The 16136-nt window shown below is 40.7% G+C and overlaps 1 protein-coding gene across 8 annotated transcripts in view; it reads left to right on the forward strand.

The window, feature by feature from the left end:
- Positions 1-16136, forward strand: part of MINDY3 (MINDY lysine 48 deubiquitinase 3) — a 104617-nt gene that overhangs the window by 32365 nt on the left and 56116 nt on the right. For all 8 annotated transcript variants that reach the window (XM_008150419.3, XM_028158887.2, XM_028158888.2 and 5 more), the window contains 2 exons: positions 1702-1775; positions 2975-3054. In XM_008150419.3, the coding sequence (XP_008148641.1) occupies positions 1702-1775; positions 2975-3054 (154 nt within the window). The remainder of the gene's footprint in view (positions 1-1701; positions 1776-2974; positions 3055-16136) is intronic.

Here is a 16136-nt window from a genome sequence, read left to right on the forward strand (position 1 = left end):
ACCTTTCAGTCCACAGGCCGACACTCTGTCCAGTGAGCCAAACCAGTTAGGGCTGGAAGGCCTACTCTTGCATGCATTTCATGCATTGGGTCTCTAGTAGAGGTATAATCAGTTGGGGGCATGACATGTGTCTGGGAACCATAGTGGTTTCATATTACTGCAGCATAAGCCACCAGAAAGGCAACTGTGGAAGATGAGACTGGGCAGTTATATAAATAAGGTTTAGAGTGTGAAGGTTCTTGTATACTAGGAAAAAATACTTTAGATTTCATGTGGCAAAATTAGAATAAAACAAGAATTTTCAACAAGACCTTTTTGTTAATAAAAGGTTCCTTAAATTGGGATAAGAGTTGTGTTGGAGGGAGTTGGTGTGTGAAGTATAAGTCTAGAATCAGGAAAAGTAGAAAAGTGTTTATTGAAATAAGTGAATCTAAGCTAGGGTAGCGAGTGTGGAAATGGAAAAGAAAAGGGGCATATTTAGAAGCATGTTTTAAATTTAGAAAATTAAGACATTTAGGAGGATGTTTAAGTGAAAGTATCTAAAGTTATTGGTAGTTGGTCAGAAGTGGTGGAGATCAGTGGTAGAGGTATCTAAGATGTTTGGCTTCTTATGACTTCGTCTTAACTGTTCATTATTTTGCCAGTTTTTTATGCTCAAGACTTTGGATATCTCCTCTATCTCTTATTCTTTACAGCCAATAAGCCATCATGTCTAGTTGTTGTTCTTTGAATCTGTCTTTGAAATGATGTCTCCGCCCACCCCAGTGGTTATGTCACTTGTTCCTGTTGTTCATTTTGGCTTTATTAGAGCCTGCTTTGTATTGTTTACAAGGAAGGCAAGCACAAGATCTCATACTTGTTTGTGTCCTTCTACATGTAGTTACACAGTCACTAAAAGTTTGATCATTGATTAATCCTCTCTTTAACCCTTAGAAGTGACCTGTTATCTGATAGAACCAATGGTAGATTATCTTTATAGTTTTGGAGTTGTGCCTAGGTCTTCTTGTTAGTGGTCCAGTATCTACACCTGTTGGGATTTGGATGCCCTTTGGGGGATTAAAAATATCAAGAAAATAAGAAGCTTCCTGCCATCTTAATTTATATTTTTGTCATACACATTTGAATTACCAATATTTGTCAGAACACACAATCAGAAACAAATCTTCCATTTTCTTACGTATTTTCTTATGTATATTTCTTATACATTTTGTGACTTTAAATTTATATCTCTCTCAACACTCATATGTGTATATATTTAGTACCAATAAATGACATAAGAAAATATATCAGATGCTTTTTAAATGACCTAAGAGAACATATCAGGTGCTTTAGCAGGTATATTAGTTTTGAATTTAATTTAACCTAAAGTGAAATGAATATTAATTTAGGATTAAATAATTTTCTCCTTCCTCCTCTTGAAATTTAAACATTATTTCTCTATCCATTTAAACAACATTAGATCTATTATGTATATTCTTTATATAGCGCCCATGAAAGAAAATAAAAAGATATTCTTGGAGAAACTACTTGTTACAAGTATCATCTCAGATGTACCCCTAATTCATATCTGGTTAGTTTTTCGGGAGAAAAGTTACTTAAATAATTGTGTTTTATTAATTTATAGTATGAACTGGTTAATTTTTAAACTACAATTTGCATTTCTAGTTTTTAAAATAAGACAAGAATATTTGCTTTCTTTAGGGCATTGAAAATATAAAAAATGAAATTGAAGATTCAACTGAACCTTTGATAGATCCTGTGTATGGACATGGCAGGTAATTATCTAAAGTCTATTATCTCCTCAAATGGACTTTAATTTAAGAACTTGACTTAGAATAAAGTACTACGGAGCCAGAAAATTTTGCTTGTCAGTTGTTGACAGCATAAAGTGTATGAATTTGAGCCGTCTTGTGCTGTATGCATTGCTTGCCTTATGTATGAAATGTAATTTCTGCTTTAGGTTTATGTATGGAGTGCATTTATTGTAGCACATATTTTGTCTCAAGATGGCAGGGGAGTATTGTAACAACTGTTTGATGTTTCATTTATGAAACTTTAGCAGGTGAAATTTTTTCATTTTGACTTAGAAATAAGTGTATCCTTACCTATTTATAAATGCTTTCCTGCTTGGGTGAAATTTTTCTTCTTATTATTTTTCTCTATGAAACTACCCTCTTTCTCAAGCTTTTTAATAGCTATTTCTGTTAAAATTGATAAAACAGTGATTATTAACTCACTCTAAAAAATAAGTACTTTTTGCCCTGGCTGGTGTTTGCTAGGTGGTTAGAGAAGTGGCCCCCCACACTGGGAGAGTCTTGGTTTCTCCCTCTCTCTCTTTCTCTTTTCCTCCTCTTCCCTCCCTTCCATTCTCTCTAAATATCAATGGAAAAAAATATCCTCAGATGAGGATTAACAACAACAACAAAAAGTGCTTTTCTTTATAACTTTGTGCTTCAGAGGTTAAAATTCACATGTTTCATCAAACATAACATAACATTTATATGTGTACTAGAGGCCAATGCATGAAATTCGTGCAAGGGGCTTGACCCCCGCCCCTGCTGCGACTGCCTTGGCCCCTACAGCTGCAGCTTCGTCTAGAAGGTCGTCTGGTCTAATTAGCATATTATGCTTTTATTACTATAGATTTTAAAAGATGATTATATATAGTAAGTAAATTATCAATCTAGGTATCATTTTTAAAAATTAAATTAAATTATAGTATCTTAGATAAAGTTTTTACATTTATGTGAATAAATGGAACAATAGGTACCATTGTGATGATTCATTTAGTGATCCAGTTAATAAGGCTATTGTTCAGTGAGTGTATAAAATGAAAAATATAAGGTTTTTCCTAACTTTGTTTCTTAACATAATTTAATGTAAAAAGTCATTACCTTATGCCTTACCATAAGGATAATTTTATATAAAAATTAGTTTATTCATATTTTAATTACTTTTTAATTTTTATTAATAGCCAAAGTTTAATTAACCTCCTATTGACGGGACATGCTGTTTCTAATGTATGGGATGGTGATAGAGAATGCTCAGGAATGAGTAAGTATATTCTTTGTGTATTTATCTCATTTATGATTAATATTTAACTAGAATATAGTTGGTTGTTTTTCATCTATTTAATGGCTCTGCATTACTTAGAGGTTAAGGTAAGTGTCTTATAATCGAAGAATCGTTTACAGTTTTCAAGGCACCATAACATGAAGAACATAGAATTTGTAGGCAAACTTGGCCTCAAATCCCAGATGAAACAATTAATACTGATCGCTACCAACAGCAAATAATCAATTTGAACCATGCTTTGATCGTAAAACGACCAGAATGTTCCAGAAGACACGGCAAAGTAATTTTGCTTCATGATGATGCACCACCACACACTTCAAAACCAGTTAAAGGCATGTTAAAAGATCTTGCCTGGGAAGTATTAACCCACCCGATGTATTCACCAGAGCTTGCTCCTTCAGATTATTACTTGTTCCGATCGATAGCACACGCACTTTCTGAGCAGTACTTCAAAACATACGAAGATGTGGAAAATTGGGTCTCTTAATGGTTTGCCTCAAAACAAGACAAGTTCTATTGGGATGGTATCCACAAATTACCTGAAAGATGGGGGAAATGTGTAGCTAGCGATGGACATTACTTTGAATAAAGAACTTTTGATGTTTCTCTTGAAATTATCGTGTTTCCTTTGATTACAAAATCCACCATTATTAACCGGTTCACCTAATATATAGAGCAGGGGTCCTCAAACTTTTTAAACAGGGGGCCAGTTCACTGTCCCTCAGACCGTTGGAGGGCTGGACTATAGTTTAAAAAAAACTCTGAACAAATTCCTATGCACACTGCACATATCTTATTTTGAAGTAAAAAAACAAAACAGCAAAAACACCCGCATGTGGCCCACGGGCCGTAGTTTGAGGACGCCTGATATAGAGAAACATCAATGTGAGAGAGACACATCAATTGGTTGTCTCCTACATGTGCCCCAACTGGGGTTGGGGATTAAGCCTACAACTCAGGTATGTGTCTTTGATCTGAATCGAAACCATGCCACTTCAGTCCATGGGTTGATGCTCTAACCACTGAACAAACCAGGCTAGGGCAACAATTAATATTTACCAGTACATAGAGTTAGTAGGCAGGAGAACACAATTACAATGAGGGTTTTTGCGATCTTGTGTTCTGGTGGGAGATTATGCCCTGAGGGGTCTGGAAATAGGGGAATCACTCTGACATTCCAAAGGTATCTATACTAATAAAAGGGTAATGTGCTAATTATGGCGGATGTCTTCCGGACGTCCATCATGACCTCCATCTGGACAAAGCCATAGTGGCTGCGAGGGTCTAGGGCTGGCGGCATGCGGGAGGGGCCAGCGGGTCCGGCGCTTGCGTGGGAGGGGTGGGCTGGGCCGGCGCTGCTGGTCCAGTGCCACAGCCCCTTTGGCAGAGGTGGTACCATGTCCCCTTCTGCAAAGGTGCCGCGGGAAAGGCTGCGGTGTGGCCCGGTCCAGTGCTGCCCCTTCCATAGATGCAGCCACAGAGGTAGCAGCATTGGCCCGGTCCAGGCGCCAAGCCTCCACAGAAGCTGGACGGGGTGCAACCTGCTGTACCTCAACCTCCCACATCCCCTTCCCCAGCCGGCCTGGCCCCAGATTGCCTCCCACTCACCAGTGGGCAGGAGGCGGGACTAGCGCTAAGAAGTGAGGGCCGAGGGCCGGCAGCTGCAGTGGCCGGCAGTGGCAGCAGCAGCGGGGTGATGGGGGCAGCACTCTCCCCTGATCATCTTGGTCACCTCCTGCAGAGGAGGACATCCCCTGAGGGCTCCTGGACTGTGACAGGGTGGGGGGGAAGGCCAGGTTGAGGGGACCCCCCCCCCCGTGCATGAATTTCATGCACCAGACCTCTAGTCCTATATAATAAAAGCCTAATATGCTCTGTCTGGTCGTCTGGTCAACCAATCAAAGCATAATATGCTAATGATATGCTAAGGCCACTCAACTGCTCACTGTGAGTGCACTGACCACCAGGGGGCAGACAATTGACTGGTCGACCAGTTGCTATGACATGCACTGACCACCAGGGGCCAGATGCTCCGACCAGTAGATTAGCTTGCTGCTGCGGTCTGGCTGATCAGGACTGAGCAAGACGGGCTGCACCCTTGCAATCCGGGCTGAGGGACCCTCCCCCCGCAAGTGCACAAATTTTGTGCACGGGGCCTCTAGTGTTATCATAATACAAAAAGACAGTAGACAGGCTCAGTTAAGGTAAAGATTGACCTTTGTCGAGGAAGTTACAGGCTTAGGACATGACTAACTGCCATGACTTACTTTTAGTTAGAAAGTTTTAATTTCAGACCATCCTATGTGGTTACTTTAGGTCTCTGAGTTTGTAAGGCTGCCATGTAGGCTTACACAGAGCTTGTCAGGTTTAGTATGTGGTCCCTTTTTCATCCACATTAATAAATAGCAGAACTGAGATTTGGACCACAGTAGTCTGACTCCAAATAACCAACATATTTAATCATTATAATATACTGTCTTATATGCTACACTTAACAGAATCTTGATTGAGGTAATAAATGTGAGATGATTTGGAAGAAGTTTATTTATTACATTTCCCAGTAGCCCTGAGTGATCATATACCCCATTGAAGAGAAATTGAGACTGAGAATTTAATCCACAGACTCTTGCCTGTGATATAGTTAGTGAAGGAGCCTTGGTATATCTATCTCTCATTCAAGGAGAATGAGGACTAAGAATAAGCAAGAGTGTTCACCACCCAAAGTTAAGTCTCCTTCCATCACCATTTATCCCCCTTTTGCCCTCTCTTACCTTCCTCCATCCCTATTTTCCTCTGATAATCACCATACTGTTCTCTGTGTCTATGAGTTTTTTTTGGGTGGTGAACATACAATACAATATACAGAGGGTATTTTGTAGAATTGTACACTTGAAACCTAATATAATTTTATTAGCTAATGTTACCCCAATCAATTCAATAAAAATTAAAAAAAGAATAAGCTATGATTTTAGTACTTAGCAAGGTCTTTGCTTTTAAAGAGCAATTGAGATAGAAGCATGATCATAGGGAGTAAATATTTTAGCATCATAAGCAAGAAAGTTTGCTGGTAAAAGGATGGAATGAGAAGATTTCCATTGCTTGGTCATAACAAGGCCAAGAGAGGGTATACATAGTTTTATATTTTAAGGGCCTGATCACCTAAATTGTTTGTTGGCCAAGGGAAGGGAGCCTCTTTAAATAGAAGAGATATTAAATGGGATCAAGAGTCACAGTAACCTTAGAAAGATACACAGTTCTTCTAAAACAGGAAGCAAGAATGTGATGAGAAAAGAAAAAGGCATTTTTAGAGGTGTGAAAGATTTAAATTGGGGGAACGCTTGAGATTTGAAGTCTGCTGAGAGAGGACATTTCTGGGGCATATAAAGACATGAAAGGGTTTGAATCAACTGCTTTAAGAAAGAATATAAAAAGGGATTCTGAGAGAAATTTTTAAGTGTGTAATCAACAATAGATTTGAGATGAGGTTATAGAGGATTATTTAGAGTGTAACCACAGAGGAAAACGTATAGTTAGGTTTTTTTCCTAGCACTAATCATGGATCTGGCATTGGTTAAAAATTGGGTGACAGCCTTATGGGAACTTCCTTGTATGTAACTGATTGTCTCTGTTGCTACCTTTAGCATTTTCTCTTTGTTTTTAACATTTGCCATTTTAATTATGATGTGTCTTTGTGTGGGTCTCATTGGGTTCTTCTTGATTGGGACTCTCTGTACTTCTTGACGTTGTGTGATCTTTTCCTTTACCAGGTTAGGGAAATTTTGTCATTATTTCTTCAAACAGGTTCACTATCCATAGCTCAATTTCTTCTCCCTCTGGTACCCCTATGATGTGAATATTGTTCTGCTTCATGTCTTACCTAAGTTCTCTTAAACTGTGCTCATGCTTTTTAAGTATTTTTTTCTTTCTTCTTTTTTTCTTTTCTCACTGTGATTGAATTATATTTTTCTGCCTTGTCTTTAATTTGTTAATTCTGTCTTCTGCTTCTTTTAACCAACTGTTAATTCTTTCCATTGGATTCTTTATTTCAGCTGTGTCTTTCTTTTCTGACTCATTTTTCATCTTTTCTATGTCATTCTTCATGCTGTTGAGCATTCCAAAAATCATGCTTTTATACTCTTGTTTCTGATAAATTCCTTGCTGCCATTTCATTTAGTTCTTTTTCTGTTGATTCCTCCTATTCTTTTATTTGCTTTGTTTCCCAACTTTTGCTGTTTCTGTGTTTTGTAGAAGAGGGCTGTGTCTCCTGTTTTTGGTGGGGTAACCTTCTTGTGGCACCCAGTGGTATAATCTTCTTGATCTTCTGAGCTGGGTGCTCTAGGATTGTCCCTGGTATGGTTTATGTGGGCCCTCCTATTGTATTTGAATCTTGATTGCTGCTGTTCTCTTTATGTGTGGGCTCAGCCCTCAGGCTTACTGCCTGTGAGGCTCCACCCTGCCAACTGTTGTACAGGTGCTCACAGAACAAAACAAGAACAAACTTAAAGCAACACGAAAAACAACAACACAACCCAAACAATATTAAAATGGACTGAAAGAGTAAAAAAATAAAAAAAATGCTAAAAGCCATGAGACCAAAAGAATTAGAGAAAAAAAAAAAAAAAAGAACCCAGAAAAAAAGAGAATGTGAAAGAAAAGGAGAAGAAAAGAAATAGATTAAGAATAAAAATGAAAAGGAAATAATAAGTGAGGTTCTCGGTGCAAGTCAATGTGAGTTGCTATCCCTAGGCATCCTGATTGAAGCTCAGCAGTGCAGAGTCCCAAGTAAATCAGCAGGTGAGACCTAGTTCAGAGGCTAGGTCTGTCTTCTATCTTACACCTCGAACTTCCTTGTTCTGAGCTGCTCTCCCTTCCCCCAAGAACTGGGCACTGCCAGGGTGTCTGAGTCCTGGCCAGGATGATTTAAACAGAGTTGTATTGGGGGTGGTACCCATAGCTTATAGGAGGGGAGTTGGGCACTTCATCTTCTTCCAAGGCCTCATGTTTGCCTAGCTCACTGGCACCTTCTCCCCACCACCCCAAGTTGGAGGGCATAAAAATAGTTTAAAAAATCTGCCCAGCTTCACACTCCAATCTTTCAGCACAGCCAGCCCTCGCTGGTGTGGATTCCAGCAGGCTCCAGTCAGGCCAGATGCTGAGTGCCCTGCATGGCCAGACCCAGCCACACAGGCACAGATTTTCAGTCCAGAGCTGTTACCCCTTGCCTTGATTTGCAGCAGGTGGGGCGGAACCAACCATTCCACAGGTGGGGTAAGGGGTGTCTCCCCAGTGCTGGAGGTGGGTAGGTCCTATCCTCTTTCCTGGGCCACACTGTCCAACCTCCATCTTACTCCCTGCCAACAGTTCTTGCAGAAAATAAAGGATCCCTCAGATTTCACTGCTGGGTGTACCTGTCAGACCCCTCCACTGGCCCCGAGTCCCACAGTGTGGCCCCTTCTGCAGACACAGATCAGGGCAAACTTCCCAGGTTGGTGTTATAGCAAAGCAAAGGCTCTTTGCCTGGGATGCGGTCTGAGCTTCCTGGGACTGAATCACCACTGATTCCCACTGCCCCATGCTCCATGGGATCCCCTTCCTTTCTCTATTCCTCTAATTTGGGGATCCCTGTATGGGGTTTGGGGACCCCATGCTCCCAGGGACTGACCAAGGGCTGTGCTGCTGCACCTTTCCTCCAGCTTCCCAGCTGTTTAAGTTAGCTCATCCTCTCTGCATCTCCTTCTGTCCCCTTTCCACACTCCCACTCACAATATTTCAGATCAACTGGTTTTTCAAGCCCAATGCTTTTCAGTTTAGGGGAAAGTTGGGTCTGGTGTCAGGAGCAAGCAGACAGAGCTTCCTGCTACTCTGCAGCCATCTTGGAATCCCCCTATAAAAATATATTTATTTATTTATTTTTTTCCCCATTTTTTTTATTAAGGTATTATATGTGTACATATCTTACCATTGCCTCCCCACCCCACTCCCATATATGCCCTCACCCCCCAGAATTTTGCGTCCATTGATTATGCTTATATGCATGCATATAAGTCCTTTGATTGATCTCTTATCTTCCCCACCTCTCCCTAACTTTCCCCCTGTAATTTGACAGACTGTTTGATGCTTTACTGTCTCTGTATCTATCTTTTTGTTCAAGTTTATAATGTCCTTTATTATCCATAAATGAGTGAGATCATGTGGTATTTTTCTTTCATTGACTGGCTTATTTCACTTAACATAATGTTCTCCAATTCCATTCAGGTTGCTGCAAATGATGAGAATTCCTTCTTTTTTATGGCAGCATAGTATTCCATTGTGTAGATGTACCACAGTTTTCTGATCCAGTCATCTGTTGACGGGCACCTAGGCTGTTTCCAGATCTTAGCTATTGTAAATTGTGCTGCTATGAACATAGGGGTGCATATATCCTTTCTTACTGGTGTTCCCAGTTTCTTAGGATATATTCCTAGGAGTGGGATTACTGGGTCAAATGGGAGTTCCATTTTCAGTTTTTTGAGGAAACTCCATACTGTTCTCCACAGTGGCTGTACCAGTCTGCATTCCCACCAGCAGTGCATGAGGGTTCCTTTTTCTCCGCATCCTCGCCAACACTTGTCGTTTGTTGATTTGGTGATGATAGCCATTCTGACAGGTGTGAGATGGTACTGCATTGTTGTTTTGATTTGCATCTCTCGGATAATTATTGACGTTGAACATGTTTTCATGTGTCTCTTGGCCTTCCTTCTGTCTTCTTTGGAAAAGATTCTATTTAGGTCCGTTGCCCATTTTTTTATTGGATCATTTATCTTCCTTTTATTGAGTTGTATAAGCTGCCTATAGATGTTGGAGATTAAACCTTTATCAGTGATGCCATTTGCAAATATGTTCTCCCATGCAGTGGGCTTTCTTGTTGTTTTGTTGATAGTTTCTTTTGCTGTAAAAAAGCTTTTTATTTTGATGTAGTCCCATTTGTTTATTTTCTCTTTAGCTTCCATTGCCCTAGGGGCAGTATCGGTGAAGAAGTTCTTTTGGCATATGTCTGAGATTTTGCTGCCTGTGGATTCCTCTAGTATTTTTATGGTTTCCCGTCTTATGTTTAAGTCCTGTATCCATTTTGAATTTATTTTTGTGTATGGCGTAAGTTGGTGATTTAGCTTCATTTTTTTGCATGTATCTGTCCAATTTTCCCAACACCATTTATTGAAGAGACTGTCTTTATTCCATTGTATGTTCATGCCTCCTTTGTCAAATATTAATTGAGCATAGTGGTTTGGGTCAATATCTGGATTCTCTATTCTGTTCCATTGACCTATATATAAAAATATATTTAATTAGTTAGAACTAAATTGCCAGATATAAAATATATGGCATTCCCAGTTAAATTAAATTTCAGCTAAACAGTTAATATTTTTAGTGTAAGTGTAACTCATACAGTATTTGGAATATATTTAATACTAAATTTTTTTTCTTTTTTTAAAATATATTTTTATTGATTTCAGAGAGGAAGGGAGAGGGATAGAGAGATAGAAACATCAGTGATGAGAGAGAATCATTGATTGGCTGCCTCCTGCACACCCCCTACTGGAGGGATCTAGCCCACAACCCCGCATGAGTCCGTGGCTGGAATTGAAACTGGGACCTGTTAGTCCACAGGCCGATGCTCTATCCACTGAGCCAAACAAGCTAGGGCCTAAAAAAATATTTTTCATCTGATATTTAAATTTAACTGGGCATCTTGTGTTAACTCTCTAGCAACCTGACTTCTTGGTAATCCAAACAACCAGTAAGTGGGTTTAAAAAGCTCCCCACTTTCAGAAATTGATTTCACAAGAGTCATGGCTCAAACTGCATGTACTTTGCCTATGCGATAACTAAGCCTTTTTTATTATTTTATTGCAGCTATTCTAATATTCTCATAAAGGAAGTCAGTATTTTTTGTTAAAAAAAACCTTTTTTTGATCCTCACCTAAGGATATGTTTATTAATTTTAGAGAGAGGCAGAGGGGGAGAGAGAGAGAAACATCAATGTGAGAATCATTGGTCGAACCTGCAGCCTAGGTATGTGCCCTGACCCGGAATGCAGCCTTTTGGTGTATAGGGTGATGCTCCAACTAATTGAGCCACCTGGCCAACCTTTAAAATTTTTTTTAAACTACAGATTCTTTACTTACTTGAGGGCCCTACATAGTTTCATCCCAGCTAATTTTTTTCAGGCATCATGAACCTATACTTGTACAAAATTATGCTATTTGCTTTAATGTCTTTGTTCATGCTAGTCCTTGTACCTAAAGACCTAAATCCCTCCCATCTATCTATGTCTATCCAATCCTTTAATGCCCATGTCATATGCTGTCCCTTCCAAGGAACTCTTCCTCATTCTCAAAGCTAAAAGGGATCTCTCTTACCTCTGAGCATCATACTCAACATTGTAACCAACTATTGTTATTTGGGTAGGGTGATTTTTTTTTTTAACTTATAGTAAGAATCTATACGTATAAAGAGCCAGGGTCTGTAAAACGACTGAAGTCTCAACCAAACACCGGAAGTCAGGCGTGCTGGGTCGCCATGGCGACCCAGCACTGACTACCATGCTGTGGGCGCTTCAGCAACCCAGCACTGACTGCCAAGGGGGCTGTGGTCAGGCCCCGACAGAGGCTGGGAGATGAAAGCAGGGTCTGATCGCAGCCCTCTTGGCAGTCAGTGCTGGGTCAGCATGGCAGAAGTCAGCCCTGCAGTTAGTGAACATAGGGTCAATTAACATTAAGTGAACATAGGGTCAATTAATATCTCTTTAAAAGGAGTTGAGAATATAAAGTACAGTGTAGAGCAATTACTTATATTATTTCACATAAAACTCTTTTCAACTAAGATATTTTCCTTTATTTAAAATGTATCTTTATTGTTGAAAGTATTACAGATGTCCCTTTGTTTTATTTTTTTTTCCCCCATTGATCTCCTCCACCCTGCACCCGCCCCTTCCAGGCCTTCGCCAGACTGTTGTCTATGTCCATGTGTCTGTGGACTATTTCTATCTAATACGTAAAAATCTAGAAAGATTTAGAGAAAATAAAAGATATGCCAGGTAAATATTGAACAGAAGAGCTGAAGTTGCTGCATGAATACTGGATACAGGCTTGAAGCCAAAACACAACTCATGAGATAAAGTTAGTCGTTGTAACATAACAAAAGGTTCCTTTCACTAAAGAGATAAGATGGTTCCCAATACTTATACACATAATAGAACAGTGTGGGAGTTCAGAATGAGCCTCACCAAGATGTGTCTCAGTGGTATGCAGATTTTTGAGCTAAGGGCAATTTTAGCTTCAGGCTCAAGTGAAAATTCTGCCCCTCCCTTTAACTACCTAAAAAAAAATGAATTAGAGGCCTTTCTCATAATAAGACATTATCCTATATAATAAAAGGCTAATCCGCAAATCAACTGAACAGCAGAACAACCGGTCGCTATGACACGCACTGACAACCAGGGGGCAGATGCTCAATGCAGGAGCTGTCCCCTGGTGGTCAGTGTGCTCCCACAGGGGGAGCCCTGCTCAGCCAGAAGCTGGGCTTATGGCTGGCTACACAGCAGTGGTGGAGGGAGCCTCTCCCTCCTCCGCGGCAGCGCTAAGGATGTCCAACTGATGACTTAGGCCTGTTCCCCATGGGGAACAGGTTAAAGCCATCAGTCGGACATCCCCTGAGGGCTCCCAGACTGCAAGAGGGTGCAATCTGGGCTGAGGGAACCCCCCTCCGGTGCACGAATTTCGTGCACCGAGCCTCTAGTCCTATATAATAGAAGGCTAATATGCAAATCAACCGAATGGTGGAACGACCAGTCACTATGATGCACACTGACCACCAGGAGGCAGACACTCAATGCAGGAGCTGCCCCCTGGTGGTCAGTGCGCTCCCACAGTGGGAGCACTGCTCAGCCAGAAGCCAGGCTCAGCCAGAAGCCGGCAGCGCTAAGGATGTCTGACTGCCGGTTCAGGCCGGCTCCCTCTGGGGAGCGGGCCCAGCCGTCATTCGGCCATCCCCTCAGGGCTCCTGGACTGCGAGAGGGTGCAGGCCAGGCTGAGGGGTCCCCCTCAAGTGCATGATTTTTGTGCACTTGGGCCTCTAGTATTTAACATAAGATCTACCATTTTAATGAAATTTTAAGTTAAGATGCTGTATAATGATAGATAAGAGCTTTTGCAGCTGATGTCTAGGCTTATTCCTCTTACGTAAGTGGAACTTTGTATGTGTTGAATAGCAACACCCCATTTCCTCCTCCTCCCAGGTTTCTGCAGCCACAATTCTATGCTGTTATGAGTTTGACTACAGTATTTTAGATACCTTATATAAGTGGAATAATGTAGCATTTCTCCTATGATGAGCATATTTCATTTAGTATAATGTCTTCAAGGTTTATCTGTGTTGCCACATATGGTAGGATTTCCTTCTTTTGTAGACCTGAACAACATTCCATATCATGTCTATGCCACAATTTCTTTATCCGTTCATTTGTAACTGGATATTTAGGTTATTTCAACATCTTGACTACTGTGAATAGTATTGCAATGAGCATGGGAGTGCAGATATCTCTTTGAGATCTTGATTTCAATTCCTTTGGATTAAATACCCAAAAGTGGAATTGATGGGTCACATGGTAGTTCTATTTTTAATTTTTTGAGGAACCTCTGTACTGTTTTCCATAGCTGTACCATTTTACATTCCCACCAACAGTCCACAAGGGTTCCAATTTTTACTCTCCTCATCACTTTTTTTTTAATAGTGTCCATTCTAACAGATGTAAAGGGATATCTCATTGGGTTTTGATATTGCATTTCCCTGATGATTAGTGATGTTGAACATCTTTTCACATGCTGTTGGCCATTTCTATTTATTCTCTAGAGAAAGTCTATTTTAGTTATTTTCCCAGTTTTTAATTGGATTATTTGTGTGTTTTTTGTAACTGGGTTGTAAAAAGAGTTCCTCTTATATTTTGGATATTAACTCCTTATTAGATACATGGTTTGCAAAGAGAGTCTTGTCGTCTTTTTCTCCATATTCCTACACTATACTTGGGCATCATTTTTTTTCAATACTTGGCATTCAAGGTGTGTTTATTAAATATATTTAAAGCAGTTACCTGGTTTCCAGTCAGCATCAAATTTGTAAAGCCCAAGTGGATCTTCTGTAGACACACTATGACAGCAGTAAGTAGTAATAGTTGAGAATGGAGGAGAACACTATAAAAAAACAAACTTGGGAAAATAAAATTCTGCATACATATACAGTCTCATGGACTGAAGCAAATAAGGGTTATTAGGGACTGATAATGATTAATCTTAAATGCTAGGCTGAGGAAAATAAATTAGGCCCGGCTGGTATGGCTCAGTGGTTGAGCATTGACCTATGAAGCAGGTCATGGTTCGATTCCTGGTCAGGGCACATGCCCAGGTTATGGGCTCAATTCCCAGTGTGGGCTATGCAGTATGCAGCCGATCAGTGATTCTCTCTCATCATTGATGTTTTTTTCTCTCTCTCCCTTTCTCTTCCTCTCTGAAATCTAATATTTATCCTATCTAATAAAGAGGGAATATGCAAATTGACTGTCATGCTGTAGCAAGATGGCTGCACTCACAGCAGAGGCGGGGATTCTGTAACACAAGATGGCTGCGCCCACAGTGGAGGCCGAGTTCCCATAAGGAGCCTTAACGAGCAATTAGCAGGGACCTGAGGCTGTGTGGCGCTGGGCCGGGGCATGGGACCTGAGGCTGCGCCCCCTGCCTGGTGGGGCTTGACAGGGGACCTGAGGCTGCACCCCCCACCCCAGCGCTGAGCCAGGGGACCTCAGGCCGTGCCCCCCACCCCGGCGCCAAGCTGGGGGGACCTCAGGCTGTGTCCCCTGCCTGGCAGGGCTTGACTGGGGACATCAGGCCGTGCCCCCCACCCTGGCGCCGGGCCAGGCGACCTGAGCCTGTGCCCCCCACCTGGCGGGGCTTGATGGGAGTGAGGCCGGCCAGGTCTGGATCTAGCCCGGGTCTGGGTCTCGCACAATTTCGAGGTGCATGTGGGTGGGCAGGGACTTGACTCTGGTTCCCATGGTGCGCCCCAGACTGACAGGAGGAAGATTTTCATATACATTTTACTAATTTTCTTTCATCTCTTATTTTACTAATTTTCTTTCATATCTAACACTTCTATTATAGAGAAAGGGCAAATAGCAATATTAATATATTTCCTCTAATTCCCTTTTAATGTGTATGAATTTCGTGCACTGGGTCACTAGTATATATATAAAAGAGTAAATGGTTAAAAAAAATTAGACAGGAAATCCTAAAATATGACATAATTATTGGAATTTTCTGCAAATGTAAATAAACTTCTTTTAGACTTACTGAGAAAAGTCTCATAAATAACTTCTATAAGTTATAATATATAGAACTATTATATCATTGCTCTAATTAAAACTTTGTACAATAATAAATATTCTTTTTAAAATTGAGTTTATTGGGGTGACATTAGTTAATAAAATTATATAGGTTTCAGCCCGGTGCTGCTCAGTGGTTGAGCATTGACCCAGGAACCAAGAGGTCGCTGGTTTGATTCCTGGTTCAGGGCACTTGGTGGGGTTACAGGCTCTATTCCCAGTAGAGGGAGTTCAGGAGGCAGCTTATTGATGATATTTCTCTCTCACAGATGTTTCTATCTCTCTATTCCTCTCCCTTCCTCTCTCTTTACAAATCAATTAAAACACATATTCAAAAATTATATAGTTTTCAGGTGTACAATTCTATAATACATCATCTGTATATTGTACTGTCTGTTCACCACCCCAAGTCATGTCTCCTTCCATCTCTGTTTATCTCCCCTTTACACTCTTTGCCTTCCCTCAGCCCCCTTTCCCTCTGGTAATCACCATACTGTTGTCTGGGTCTATGAGGATTTTTTTGTTGACTTCCCCCCCCCCCCCCCTTAATCCCTTTACCTTTTTCACCCAGCCTTCCAAACCTTCTCCCCTCTGATAGTTATCAGTCTGTCCTCTGTATCTATGAGTCTGTTTCTATTTTGTTTGTTAG

This window comes from Eptesicus fuscus, chromosome 5 (genome assembly GCF_027574615.1).
Source record: "Eptesicus fuscus isolate TK198812 chromosome 5, DD_ASM_mEF_20220401, whole genome shotgun sequence".
NCBI lineage: Eukaryota > Metazoa > Chordata > Mammalia > Chiroptera > Vespertilionidae > Eptesicus > Eptesicus fuscus.